The sequence below is a fragment of the Eumetopias jubatus genome, unplaced genomic scaffold (assembly GCF_037043125.1).
Source record: "Eumetopias jubatus isolate StellerSeaLion01/CBP00866 unplaced genomic scaffold, mEumJub1_p1.0 scaffold_17, whole genome shotgun sequence".
Classification (NCBI taxonomy): domain Eukaryota; kingdom Metazoa; phylum Chordata; class Mammalia; order Carnivora; family Otariidae; genus Eumetopias; species Eumetopias jubatus.
The window spans coordinates 654,842-667,644 of record NW_028274823.1 but is presented as its reverse complement, the minus strand read 5'-3'; the positions used below and the strand labels follow the sequence as shown (position 1 = coordinate 667,644).

At 65.6% G+C, this 12,803-nt stretch overlaps 1 protein-coding gene across 1 annotated transcript; it reads right to left on the bottom strand.

Annotated features, from left to right (window-relative positions):
- Positions 1-223: 223 nt before the first annotated feature.
- ADAM8 (ADAM metallopeptidase domain 8) lies at positions 224-11,098 on the bottom strand. The gene is made up of 24 exons (XM_028119897.2): positions 10,971-11,098; positions 9,968-10,074; positions 9,025-9,101; positions 8,806-8,884; positions 8,640-8,716; positions 8,121-8,304; positions 7,723-7,785; positions 7,576-7,644; positions 7,281-7,450; positions 7,094-7,175; positions 6,727-6,878; positions 6,462-6,639; positions 6,207-6,296; positions 5,915-6,104; positions 5,759-5,840; positions 5,237-5,399; positions 4,630-4,707; positions 3,940-4,024; positions 3,203-3,308; positions 2,664-2,823; positions 2,175-2,240; positions 1,914-1,964; positions 958-1,035; positions 224-590 (listed from the first exon to the last, which is right to left on the bottom strand). The coding sequence occupies exons 1-24, from the start codon at positions 11,011-11,013 to the stop codon at positions 534-536; spliced, it is 2,487 nt and encodes an 828-aa protein (XP_027975698.1). The 5' UTR covers positions 11,014-11,098; the 3' UTR covers positions 224-533.
- Between the last annotated feature and the right edge of the window lie 1,705 nt (positions 11,099-12,803).

Below are 12,803 nucleotides of genomic sequence, written 5' to 3'. Positions count from 1 at the left end.
CCGTTGCCGGGAGACGGCGGCCGGAGAGCCCCGGGGTCCGGAAGGGGCGGGGCGGCGGGCCGGGCCGTAGGGGCCGTTGTCTCCGCGCCCTGGGGCTGACTTCCGGTGGGGGAGGGGTCCTGCTAAAGTCCAGGAGACAAGGTAGAAATTTTGGAATTGTCGGTTTCCAGCGCACGCTTTAAGAAGCACGGAGCCCTTAACGTGTTATAAATTGTATCCCACATTGTTTTACACTCTAACATCGATTTAATAAAAATCTTCGATATTGAGAACTTGATCAATAACTTAATCAGAAAATACACACACTTCATTGCAGTTTCGGCCCTGCTGCGGGCACGGGGCGGGGGGGGGGGTGCTTCCAGAGCAGCGGCCGGCCGCAGGTGCCCCTCGGGGTGCGGGACCCCCGGGGGGGGGGCGCAGTGTAGAAGGCCGGGGCGGTCGGGGGGCGGCGGGTGGGAGAGGGGAGTCCGGCCCGGCTCTTCCGTTAGCACTTCTCAGGCCGCACCTATAGGCCCAGCGCCTGCAGCCCCGCGTCACCTCCTCGTCCTCTGCACCGGGGGCATCAGAGCAGCCTTCGGAACAGCGGCGCCCTCGGAGGAAGAAAAGGAACCGATGCTAAAATGCATCTGCTACCAAGAGCACAAATGAGTCATACTTCCTTTTGCATTTCCTAAAATGTACGTCACCGCTGACGCAACATGGAGTCATGCTGCTCACACTTGCGGCCACAAGACCAGCAGCTAAGCCTTGGGAACCTTACACTGCCTCCCTTGTACTAATAGGAGGAGAAGATGCACAGCCAACAGGAGCGGCTCCCTGAAAAGTCCCGACAGTGTCAAGTGGATGTTGAAACAAACCTGGCGGACCGTGTCCCCCTCAGGACTGTGCCCCAGCCAGCCAGCCAGCCAGGGAGACTGCGCGCCCTGCTGCCCAGCGCCCTGGGAGAGAGAGGCTCACCTGCAGAGGTCCAGGGTTGGACCCTCCAGCCCCAGGCTTGACTGGTGGCAGCGGGGGTGGGACGGTCGGCTTCACACCCTGCAGGACACAGACAGCGGACGCTGGACACCACTGAATGCCCCGTCTTCCCCAGCATCGCCTAGCAAAGTTCCCCAGGTCCACTCTGCTCCTGACCCCCCTGCAGGCTTCTCGACAAAGTGTCCCCAGCTGGGGCAGAATCAAACACAAACGTGGCAGAACCCCCTCCTGGGCCCATCAGCCACAACCTACCTCACCACCTCCCCCTCTCCCTCAGCGTCCCCACCCCACCCCACCCTACTCCACCCCAGGGTTTCCCAAGAAAAGCTCTTAAATGGCCAGAATGTGGGTCTTTGGAGGTTCAAAAGCCAAGAATTAACCACTAAACAATTAACCACTGAACTGTGCATCTGTTTGCATTTCAGCTTTCTCTGGGCTGGCAGGACAGGTGCCCCCAGGATCTGGGGTGGAGGAAGGGAAGGCCCACCGGGAGCACTGGCCACACCCCCGCCCCCCAAGGAAGACCCTTGGTGTGCACAGCACAGCTCCCTTGTAGCCTTGGCTGGCTATCACCACTCCTTGGCTAGACCCCTTTCTGCCCCTTTGCCCCTGTTTTGGCTGTCAAAACCCCTCCTAAGGCTATTTCTGCGGCTTTGCTGTAAGCCTAAAATTAGTTCAAAAAGTTAAAAAGAAAGGAGAGAATCTTCGTGAAGCGAACAGCACAGTAATGGTTGCTGCCGGCAGGGCCTCTGGATGGACGCAGACCCCGGGGGGTCACAGCGGAAGGAGTCGTCTGCCACGCATTCTCAGAGCATCTCCAGACTTGAGGTCCAAAGGGAAGCTGAGGACACCACCGGGTCTGGCCAGGGAAGGGCCGGCAGCCAGGGAAGGGCACGGGTGCAGCCAGGGGAGTCTCCTGAGTGGCAGAGGATTCTCACCTGCTTGGGCTTCAGCTCAGGGAGTGGCTTGGCTGGAGGAGCAGGGCTGAGCTGCCGGGAGGGAGGGGCAGCAGTCAGGCCCTCTGGGCCCCTGGGTTTCGTCCCTGTTCTCTCGGGGCGGGGCCATCAGCCTTATGAGTGCGGCCGCTGCTGTCCGGGGCCTCCAGCTCACCAAATCCAGCCCCCAGCCCTTGCACTCCCCGCCTAGGACCCGCTTGGTGCCCCCAGATGGCCTGGCTGCTGGGCCCCACTGCTGCTCACCTGGTATGGGGGCAGCCGGGTGTACACAGGAACGGTGAAGGGAGGGTTGGACATGGTGGCCGGAGGCTGCAGGGGAACAGGGTGGAGAGCGTGGGTCTCACAGGGAGGCTGCCTCCAGGGAGTCTGGCTTTGGAGCTCCGCCCCAGCTCAGGAAGCAAGGTTCCCACCCCTCCCAGAGGAGGAAGAATAAAGTGTGCGCATGCAGGGCTCTGCCCCACCCCATTGGCCCCCAAGGCCTAAGCCCAGGTGCGACCCCCACACTCCCTTCCCTCAGCCTTGTTGTGGAGGCGTCCAAAGGTGCTGGGCAGCAACAGAGGGTATCTGGGCCTTAACACCTTCCAACTGAGCCTGCGGAGGCTGAGAGCCTCGGGTTCAAGTGTGGGCTCTCAAACTGTCCACCTGTAAAGCCTGCTTCACGGAGGTGGGGCAGCTCTAAGCCCTGTTGGGAGGGATCAGGGATGGCCTAGGGATGGCGGATGTAGTGCTTACAGCAGGGGGCGGCTGCTTAGGGGTCACTGTGGAGGCCGTGGGCCTGGAGGGCTGGCTGGGGTGGGTGGTGGGGGCCGAAGCCCCACCCTTGGCTGGCACACCGTGGCCCTCATGGAACAGGGGGTTGGAGAGCCCCTTGGCAGTCTTGGGCGCTGTGTTCCTGGGGAGAAAGCAAGACTGGTCAGTGGGTCCCGGCCTCAGGATCTGGCCCAGGGACTCAGGGGCTCCTGGGTGTGTCCTGCAACCGACAAGAAGGGGTGAGGTCCCATGGCAGCTGCGCACCAGAGGCGGAGCCCACATCATCCCAAGTGCTCTGGCCCTGATTAGGGGATGGAGGGGCTCTCTCTGGGTTTACCACGTCCACCTGTCAGCCACGTTTGTCACCTGCCCCCCCTCCTCAAGAGGCAGAGGCCTTGAGGCCCTCTATGTGAAGGGTTGTTCCTGTTCTCAAACTTCCGCGGGGCATTTCCCAACTGTGTGTGAGCGTGGGAAGTGCTCCTTGCCCATGATGACATTTTGCAACCCCAGAGCAGGCTCACCTCCAAGAGATGTGGCTCCGGGCCTTTCGGTAGAAGACCGCGCCAGCCAGGAGAGCCACCAACAGCACCACAGGGACAAGCACGCCCACCAGGAGGCTCCTGGACCCTGTGGGGGTGCATGAGGCCAGGTGTCAATAGGGTAGTGAGGGCTGGGAGGGCTCCGGGGCTGAGGAGGGGACAGTTTTCTCAGGCAGAGGACCAGGAGCCCAGGGCCCATCTGAGGAGCCTGCGCACTGAGACCCAGTCCCTTACACCAGTGCTGTAGGCGCTCAGATGAAGGGCTGGAGGGCTTGGTGGGGACTGGCCCCGGCCCACAGTGACGTGAGAAGGTCTGGCCGGGCCCTGGAGGCCGTGGTGCCGCGGACGGCTACACGCACAGTGGCCACTGCAGAGGGAGACACTTGGGGGAGTCGGGGCCCCTCAGACGCCTGCGCTCAGAAGGGGGCTGAGGACCCAGCAAAAGGGCTGGCACGCTGTCACTGCTACTGTGTCGTCCCTCTAGGACAGGCCTCTCGCCGGCCTCATGTGGGCCCGAGGCAGCCACACCGGCTGCTGAGCTGTGCCTTGCACCCATGGGGTCAGAAAGCCCGGGGTCAAGGACTGAATCTCTAACGATAGCCCGAGGGACTTGGGAGGCACGTGGTGTCCTCCTCAGCCCTGCCCAGGTGGTGTGAGGAAGGACAGGACCCGCAATGGACCCCATCAGGCTGTGCAGGCTTGCAGGTGCCAGGGCCTACCTGTGTGCACGTGGGGCAGCGGCTCTGTGCAGCGGGGTGGCACCCAGCCCGGGTGGCAGTGACACTCTCCCTTGTGGTTGCACACCTGGGGGTGAGCGTGTGTGAGGACCGGGCCGCTACACACCTGGGCAGCCCACCGGTGCTGAGCCACCAGGCCAGACCTCAGGCCTGAGAGGGACTCTACCGTGCCCCCCGGCTGGTGGAGGATGGGCCGGCGCACCCACGAGCCCAGCCCCTCTGTGCGTGGCTGCCACAAGCGAGGCCTGCGTCAATCGTGCCCACAGTAAGGCCAGCACGTCAGGCACCGTCGGGGGCAGCTCCCCGTCAGCTGTCCTCAGGGCATGTCCCCAAACCTCTCAGAGACAGGGGTTCAGGAGGGCAGCGCCCCAGCCCCTGGTGCCTCGAGCTCTCAGGGCGGACTGTCCTACATCATGACACAGCTTCCTGAGAGCGGACTGCACTCGTCCCCATCTCAGAATAGAGCATTTCAAGTCTGGCCAGCCCCAGCCCACACGTCCACCGGCACCACTGCCCCGGGCCCTCAGTGTTCACGTGGGACGTCCAGCTTCTGGCCACGTCCCCGGGGCGCTGGCTCGGCCCCTGCTGTGCCTGGACTCATCTCCAGTGCGGCCTACCCATCCCCTTCAGGCCCAGAGGGCGGGTGGCGGGATGTCCCGTGGGCTCACGTACCCCATGGTTGTTGCACTGGGCGGAGCAGTTTCTAGATCTGTAAACTTGCAGGTGCTGGCAGAGTCCTTTCCAGCAAATCTGAAAGGCAGTGGGGGTCTCCTCAGGCAGACGTTCTAGACCACTGCCTGGAACCCGTGTCCCCACTTCCACCATCAACTGAAGCTGACCTGCAGCCTGCACGGTGAGCTTTGGGGGAGGCAGGCCATGGCCACCACATCCAGGCTGGCCTGGCCTATACTCCGTCTGCCAGTTGGCCAGCCAACCCACAGCTGCCACCAGGGCCACAGGACTGGCCCCACCCAGGCCCAGGGGGGCATGGACTTGCAGAACAGAACGGTCTTCAAACCCTAGGAACTGAGGACCGGCTTCTTGAGCAGCCCCCACCCCACCCTGTGCCCCTGCTGAGTCTCTCTGAAGCACACAGAGGAGTCCGTGTGCACAGCCCTTGGACCACATGGGCTTGCCTACGTGGGACGCGTGTCTAGGACCTGGGGGCCCAGCAGCCTGACTGCCACAGGGGGCACGTCCAGGCTCGTATTTGGGTCATAGCCCCTATAAGCTGCAACCAGCTGACACTCCTGCAGCAGAGGGGGCTCTGGGTGCTCACCCTCTCCTCGCCACACTTGGTGCCTTCAGGTACTGGCTCATACCCAGCACCTCCCTCCAGGACGAGAGCCTGGCAAGTGCCTGCGTGGGAGGTGAAGGTGCAGGAAGTCCGTAATAGCGGCTTCTGTCCGCCCTCACAGTATAGAATGCCACAGTTGTTGACCCTGTGGACAGAAAAACAAGCCATGCAACCAGCTCTGCTGGGTCTCCCGCCTGTTGCATGCTGATCCCCCTCTTAGGACGACCTGGGGAGCTGCAGGAAATGAGGCCCAGAGCCCTCGGACAGGCTGTAGGGTCCGCTGATGGGCACCTACCCCACCCCCAGTGACAGCAACACCCCCTCCCTCCCATGAGGGCAGATGCTCAGACCTGGGGGTCCTGGAAGGCAGGGTGGACCCCCTGGAGAACCCTCTGACTCAGTCCCCAGACTCCTTTGTGCAGAAGACCCTCTTGGGCAGCCCCATTTCCAGGGACATCCTGTGGCCCTGGACCCAGGGGAGTCAGGCCACGGATGACCACTCACCTGCTGGAACCGTGGGCGAGGCTGCCCTGGCAGCCTGGTGAGATGGTGTAGGTGTAGCATGTTTTCACGGCAACCTGTGAGCCTGTGGGGGCCAGGAGGTCAGTCCTCCGGCTTGGGCCCTGCAGCCCCCCGAAGGCCAGAGGGCACCCGCCTCACCTAGCCCCCACAAGTCTTGGCACCTCTGGGCCAGCATGGGGCAGACCCCATTGTAGCAGTAGCCCCCCGGGCAGGGTGTGCCATTCTCCTGGAAGACGTCCTCCGGGCACACTGGCTGCTGGCCATCACAGTACTCCTCAAGGTCACACGCGTCCTTTGGGCGACGGCACAGCTCACCAGCAGGCGTCACCTGCCCAGCAGAGCGGAGCTCAAGTGTGTGTCAGCCCCCTCCCCGGGGCCCCTTCCCACCCACCAGCCGGGCCCAGCTGTGCGGGGCAGGAGGGGCACTGACCCTGCAGCCGCGGCAGCAGGCACCCTGTGCGCACTGGGCCCCCGTGGACAGCTGACAGGTGGTGGCGTTGCAGCAGGGGTTCCGACAGGTCTGGAGGGCAGAGGCGGGAGTGGGTTCCAGGGCGGAGCCCGGGCCCCCTCCTCAGAGCCCCCGGGGGCAGACAGGCCTCAGGGAGCAGGGGCGGCACACGGGGCAGCTGGTGGGTCACAGACAGGCGTCCATGCAGGCAGGGGGCGGCGGGCATTTGGCCCGTACCTGGGGCGGGCCGCAGTCACACTGCTCCCCACGCTCCACAAACAGGTTCCCGCACACAGGGTCGCCCACCAGCCGGCTGGGGTCCGGGGCGTTGGCCAGGCAGGCTGTCTGAGGCTTCTCCATGAACATCTCCAGGTTGGTGCGGCTGCACTGGCTGAACATTCTGGGGAACCTGGCACTGGGGGTGCAGGGCGTGGCTCCGTCAGGGGGGGTGGGGGCGGGGGCACCCAGGGCACCCCGCTCTGCAAGTGGCCCCCGGCCTCACCCGATGCTGGCCGCCATGATGCAGCCACCGCCCTCCCGCGGCACAGGGCAGTAACAGCCCTGGATGTTCTCGTCATGGTCCATGCCCAGGTTGTGGCCCATCTCGTGGGCCATGGTGGATGCCACGCCGATGGGGTTCTTTAGGTTGTGGTCCTAGAAGGCGAGACTGTGCTGGCTGACTCCGCACCCCATCCCAACCCTGCCCGCCCTCACTGGCCCGGAGAGGCTGCAGGCGTGGCACCGCGTCCCGCCAACAACACTTGTTAGAGCATCAGCGCACCCTCCAGGGGAGGCGGCCGCCCAGGTGCCCCAGCCCGTGGGGACAGCCGGGGACAGGCAGGTGGACCTAGCGCCGGAGGCCAGCAAACCTGGTTCACAGCCCCCGAGTCCTGGGAGCACGCGGCCGCCACCTTGGCCAGTCCCACGGTGGTCCCGGTGAACTTGACCCCACTGGAAACAAGAGCAGCGTGCAAAGGTGGGTGCCCCGAAAACTGCCTCCCCCTCACAGTCCTCCCTGGCCGCAAGGGCTTGGCTCTGTGCCCGCCACCCGCATACGTGATGAGCTGCGCGTTGTCGTGCTGGTGCCGGCCCACCAGGTTCTGCGTCCGCCACCGGAGGAAGTTGTCCAGTGTGGTGTCGGGGTTCGAGCTCACGTGAATCTGGTCCTCGTGGGTCCACATCTCCAGGCCCACCAGGACCACACGGAAGTTGAGCTCCTGATAAAGCTGGGCGGGCAGGGAAGCCCCAGGTCGGGCTCGGGGACTGCAAGGGCTGCAGAGCCCAGCTCCCTGCCCGCTGCCGGTCGCCCCTGCTGGCCCTGCCCCGCCCGATGCCCAGGGTTTCTACCCACCTTGTCCACGTGGTTCACCACCTCCATCACCCGGCTGCGTACAGCTGTTCTACCCCCCAGCCGCTGGAACTGCAGGACGGCAGGCCCTCAGATGCCCGCAGCCCCCTGGCTGCCCCAGCCCCGCCCCCACGCCCCGCCCCCCACTACCTCGGCGCTGTCCGTGACCACATACAGCTCCACGTAGCGGGTGTCTCGGGGCAGTGGCCAGTTCTGGGGGCGCAAGAAGCTGGTCAGCCACCCCAGCCACAATCCTCCTGGCCCGGGCCCAGTTTTCACACACTGACCCTCTCCCGGGGCCCTGGAGCTGGCACCGGCCCCCTGCTCATGACTGGGGGTGCCATTCCGGAGGCTCCAACTCAGGCCAAGGGGCGATCCCTGCAGCCACTGGCAGAGCCAGGCCCGAGGGGGACCCCTCGGAGACACCCAGGCCCCCCTGACTGGGGTCACTGGGTAGAACCCTCACTCAGCCGAGCACAGTGGGAGTCTGGGGGATGCAGGCCCGGTGGACAGCGGATGAGGAAGCTGGTCCGGCCCCCCCACCTCACCTGGGGCCTGAAGGCTGCCGAGATCCGAGGCCCCAAGGCCTTCTCCAAGCTGGTGTCGCTGACCCCACAGGTCCCCGCCTTCTGTTGCAGGTGCTCCGCCCGGTACAACGCGTGCCGCCCCTCTTCACCGTCCCCGTCCAGGGGCTCGATCAGGTGGACGTCCGAGCCGGCCCGGAAAAAGCCCCTGAGGGCAGAGGTAAGCCAGGTGGTTCTGAATTAGAGCATCCCCACACGGGCATCTGGGGAGGGTCAAACCCTTGAGGGACAGGGGACCTCCTTCTGGTGAGGACAAAGCTCCATCTGCACGGGGACGCACGGCCCCCCAGGCGGGCGGTATACGGGCCACGGCCTCCAGGGCCCGAGGGGAGCCCTGTAGCTCGCGGAACCTGTGACTTCTAACAGGCCAGACGCCCACGTGCAGGAAGGTCGTCACACTGAGCCCCTCTCTTCTCAGCCTCAGTTTACTTCTCTGGAGCATGTGGGGGACGGCTGACACCCTCCCAGGTCTGCGGCACCCACCTGAGGCCGGCACAGGTGCTGAGGCTGGCGGCAGAATGCTGGTGCCCTTCCACGTGGCCCTGGTAGAAGCAGTGACCCTGCAGGAGGGAGGAGGCGTGAGTGGCTCATGGCCCTGCCCCCGCTCTGTCCACTGCCGGCCTTGCGGGGGGCTGTCCTGGGCCCATACCTGCTTTTGTGGGTGCTCCACCACCTGGGAGCCATTGGCAGCCCTGTAGGTCTCCGTGTAGCCCGAGCCTACCAGGTCCCTGGAAAAGAGCCACTGTGGTGCCCGGGGCCCCGCCTGCCCCCACAGAAGCCACCTCTGGCCTGGCGGAGTGGCCGGGCCAGGGAGCTGGACGCCTAGGGCATGAGTATGCTGGGCGCAGCAGGCTGGGCCTCCGCTCACCTGTTCTTCCTCAAGTGCAGGGTGAAGTTGTGCCCTTGGGTCCCAAGGATGTAGCTCACACTCTCCGGGTATAGGTCCTGAGCCAGGAGAGGGAGGGGTCCAAGGTGAGGGGCCCTGCCCCAAGGGCACAGCACCTCAAACCTGGGTGCGGTGGAGCTCGGCTGGGCTGCGGATGCAGCCAGGGCCGGGGCACCCTGAAATCTGAAAGTCCCTTGGAGGACCCTGCGGGTCATTCAGCATCGAGCTAGTGTTAGGGAGCTGAGGCTGGGCAGACCTCAATTTCCTCATCTGTCCACACAAGTAATGACTAGAATCCCCTTCCCCAGGAAGCAGGGGGAGGGGGAGACATGGCCCTGAGGAGATGGGGACACGGCACGTGATTGAGCACCCCGGGGGAGTGCCCCCAGCCTGCTGACCTCTTGGGACAGGACAGCATGAGGGCCCAGGGCGGTCGAAAGCTTTCCCCGAGGTCAGGACGGGGCCGACCCACAGGGATTTCAGGAATGCCCCCGGCCAGCCTTGCTTGGGGAATCCCAGCCCAGCTCCAAATGCCCCACAAAGGTGCGTCACCACAGTCACCACAAACTCGGAAGGTGACACGCCCCTGATGAGCCATCGTCTCCGGCCTGAAAGGGATCTGACTGATCTGGCCAGTGAGTGAAACTGGGACTTGCCCTGGGCTACAAGGGCTCCTGAAAGGCAGCCCCAGGGCCCACACTCAGCAGAAGCCGCGCTCGCCTCACCCCCGCACCCCCGCACCGGAGGGCAGGCTGAGGCAGGATGCAGGGAGGTGAGGCCTCAGGGTGGAGAAGAGCAGGCAGAGACAGGCGGTCAGCTCCCCAGGCCGGCTCCTCACACTGGCGGGCACACTGGGAACTACAGACAGAACAGGCTCTGGCGGGCCAGGAGAGACCCCCGGGCCGGCTTCCCTGCCGAGACTTACCAGGTGGGAGGGCAGGGCTCGGCGGGCACGGGGTGCTGCCGGCAGGCGTTGGGGCCACACCACCTCGTACTGGTCCACGTGGGGCAGCAGGGTGCTGGGGGCGGCCACTGTGGGCAAGAAGGGGGTCAGCAGGCCGGTGCTGGGCCTGCACCTCCTCCTCTGAGGGAGTCACCAGGGAGCGTGAGCACCAGGGACTCGGAGACGGGGTTCCCCTGCCCTGGGTGGGGCCCACAGGGCAGCCCCTGGTAGCTCCTCCCCCAGGGCCTAGGGCAGACCATACACGTCCCCTCCCTCAGGTCTGAGGGCGCACTCCGGCCCTGGGTCGGGGAGGAGGGGAGGTCTGCCCTAGGCCCGCGGGCAGTTCACCCAGCCCGGATCCAGAAGCTCCCAGGTATCCAACAACAAACAGCCCTGGGAGTAGGGCCGCGACAACAGCGACCCTGCAAGACTCTTCTCGGTCTCAAAGTGTTGATGGATGTGTCTCCACGGCCACTATCTTGCGAAAGGAGAGCGAGGCCCCGCCTCCCAGAAGTGGGCCCCTCCAGCCTGGGGCTGGGACACCACCGAACCCAGCCCAGAAGGCTCCCCGCAGCAGCAGGGAGCGTGGGGACCACCAGCTCCCCGGCGGGCGGTGGGTCCCAAGTGGCTAGACTACCCCCTCCCGCCCTTCTCCCCCTGTGCCCACCCTCAGCTCAGGTCACTGCTCCTCGGTGCTCCCTTCCCTGCCAGGCTGGGGGGGTCTGGGTGGGAGTGGGCAGTCACCCCAAGGCTCCGGGGTGGATGGGGGGTGGCGCGGCTCTCCACCGAGCCCTGTGAGTCCCGGGCCGGACCAGCGCTGGGGAAACGCCCCAGGCGTCTTCTCTCCCAGTTCCCTTTAGAAGTCTCCGTCTGCCGCCCTGGGCCCTTCCCGCTGAGGGCTCCCCTCGGCGGGCCTGACCCGAGACTGACCCAGCGCTCGGCGGGGTGCGGAGGGCCAGGGGACCCGACCGCGCCCGGCACTCACCTTGCAGACACAGCGCGAGCAGCTGGAGCCCCAGGCCGCGCATGGCCGGGGCGCGCTCGGGGGGCGTACACGGGCGTCCGGGGCAAGAACAGGGGGCGCGCACGGGCTCCGGGGCCAGGAGGCCAGGGTCCGGGGACGCGGCGCTGGCGGGAGGTGGCTCCGCGCTCGCGACAAGGTCTGGCCCCGGCGCCCCGCCCCGGAGACCAGCCCCCCGGCCCGCAGCGTATCGGCCCCTCCGACGCTGGGAGGGGCGGGGCTTGGACACCCGCTGGGGAGGGGCGCCGCCTTCGGGCTCGCTCTTGGGTTTTCCCGCGTCTACTCCTGGGCCCCTGGGGGCCCCTAAACAGAGCCCGGTGTCCAGCACGTGGAAGAAACTTCATAATGTGGATCGAATTAACGGAGGGGGTTGGCGGACAGACTAAGCTGAGCCCCTCCTTGCAAGGTCGCACGCCGCTCGGTGCAGGTGAGGAAGCCCAGGCCCCGCCTGGCCCAGGGGCCTCTGGCCAGGTGGCGGGGCAGTGGTTCGGATCAGGCTCTGTCGGGGGCGGAGCAGGGGGTGCTCAGGTGCAGATGTGCCCTCAGACTTCCTGGGGAACAGAAAGCTCCCCACACCGCACCCTGGTGCCTCTGCTCTGCAGGGTGGGGCCGCCCCCACTGTGGCCTGGCACCCAGGCTTCTCCAGTGGGTCCGTCACCGGGGGTCCCAGACCGCCTGCAGCCGAACCACGTGGCTCCGGAGCTGCGTTCTGGACAAGCTCCCTGAGGTGATGGCATCAAAGCGAGAACCTGTGGGCAGCACAGTCCAGGCCAGAGGTCAAAGTCTAACAGACCCTTATTTGCCCCAAAGCGGATGGCAGAAAAGGCAGGACGGGCTAGCCGACTGAGGCATCTCAGGCAGAGGCGACAGAGGTGTGGCAATGGTCTGAACACGTGCTCTGTCCCCCTGCCTACATACCACTTCCTGTGATGACACAAGGTGTGTGAGACCCCACCTCCCCAGTGATCTGATCTCTTCCTTCCTCGTATGCTGCAATTCTTTGAAAACAAGAAGTAAAAGGCAAAAGCCCCTGCACTGGCAGAAACCAAAGCTGCTGCGGACGCACACGCTCCGTGGGCAGTGGACCGGACTGCGCCTGCAGCTAACGTCGGCAGCCAGGACCAGCACAGGCCTGCCCCTAGGATGGGGGGTGCCCCTAGGGCCCAGGACCCCGCGCAGCCCCCAACACAGCTCTTGTGCCGCTCCCCACCCCCCACCCCCCCACCCCACCCCCCACCCCCGCCTGCAGCCCTGAGGTGCCGTGGGCAAGCCTGCTGCCCGCAGCCCGGGATGGCGACACAAGGTTTCTGGGTCTCAGGGCAGGGCAGGAGGGCCGCAAGCCAGGGGCCGGCGGGTTCCTCTGCTCAGCACGAGGCTTGCACAACGCCAGGGCTCTGGCCATGATGGCTGTACACACTGCAGACTGGAAGAGGAAACCGCCTGTGGCTTGAAAGGGAGCCCCCAGCTCCACGGTGCTTCCTGTGCAAGGCAGTGAGCAGCCACAAGGGGGGACCCAGGCTGCCTCCAGGAGCCTGCTTTTGGCTCTCATTCCTCCGTGTCCCCCAGAAGGACACCCCCCTCCCGGGGCAGGTGGTCAGAGATCAACTGGGACAGTGACACATGACCTCTGGCAGGTGGGCAGCACGGCGGGAGTCACAGGTGTGGGGCGGCCGGGGTCAGGTTCCACTAGGACCTCTGCGGGCCGGCAGGCGGGCTGGGCGGGCAGGTGCTCCTAAGGACTCCCCCACCCTCTGGCCCGGCCCTGCGACAGCTCAAGGACCGTGCTGCCCCCTAGTG

Excerpts from the sequence above, each read along its gene's own strand:
- ADAM8 (XM_028119897.2), bottom strand. The coding sequence starts at position 11,013 with ATGCGCGGCCTGGGGCTCCAGCTGCTCGCGCTGTGTCTGCAAG. Across the intron at positions 9,102-9,967 it reads GAGCCCTGCCCTCCCACCTG|GACCTATACCCGGAGAGTGT; the intron begins GTAAGTCTCGGC and ends CTCCTGGCTCAG. Across the intron at positions 2,241-2,663 it reads CTAAGCAGCCGCCCCCTGCT|CCTCCGGCCACCATGTCCAA; the intron begins GTAAGCACTACA and ends GTTCCCCTGCAG.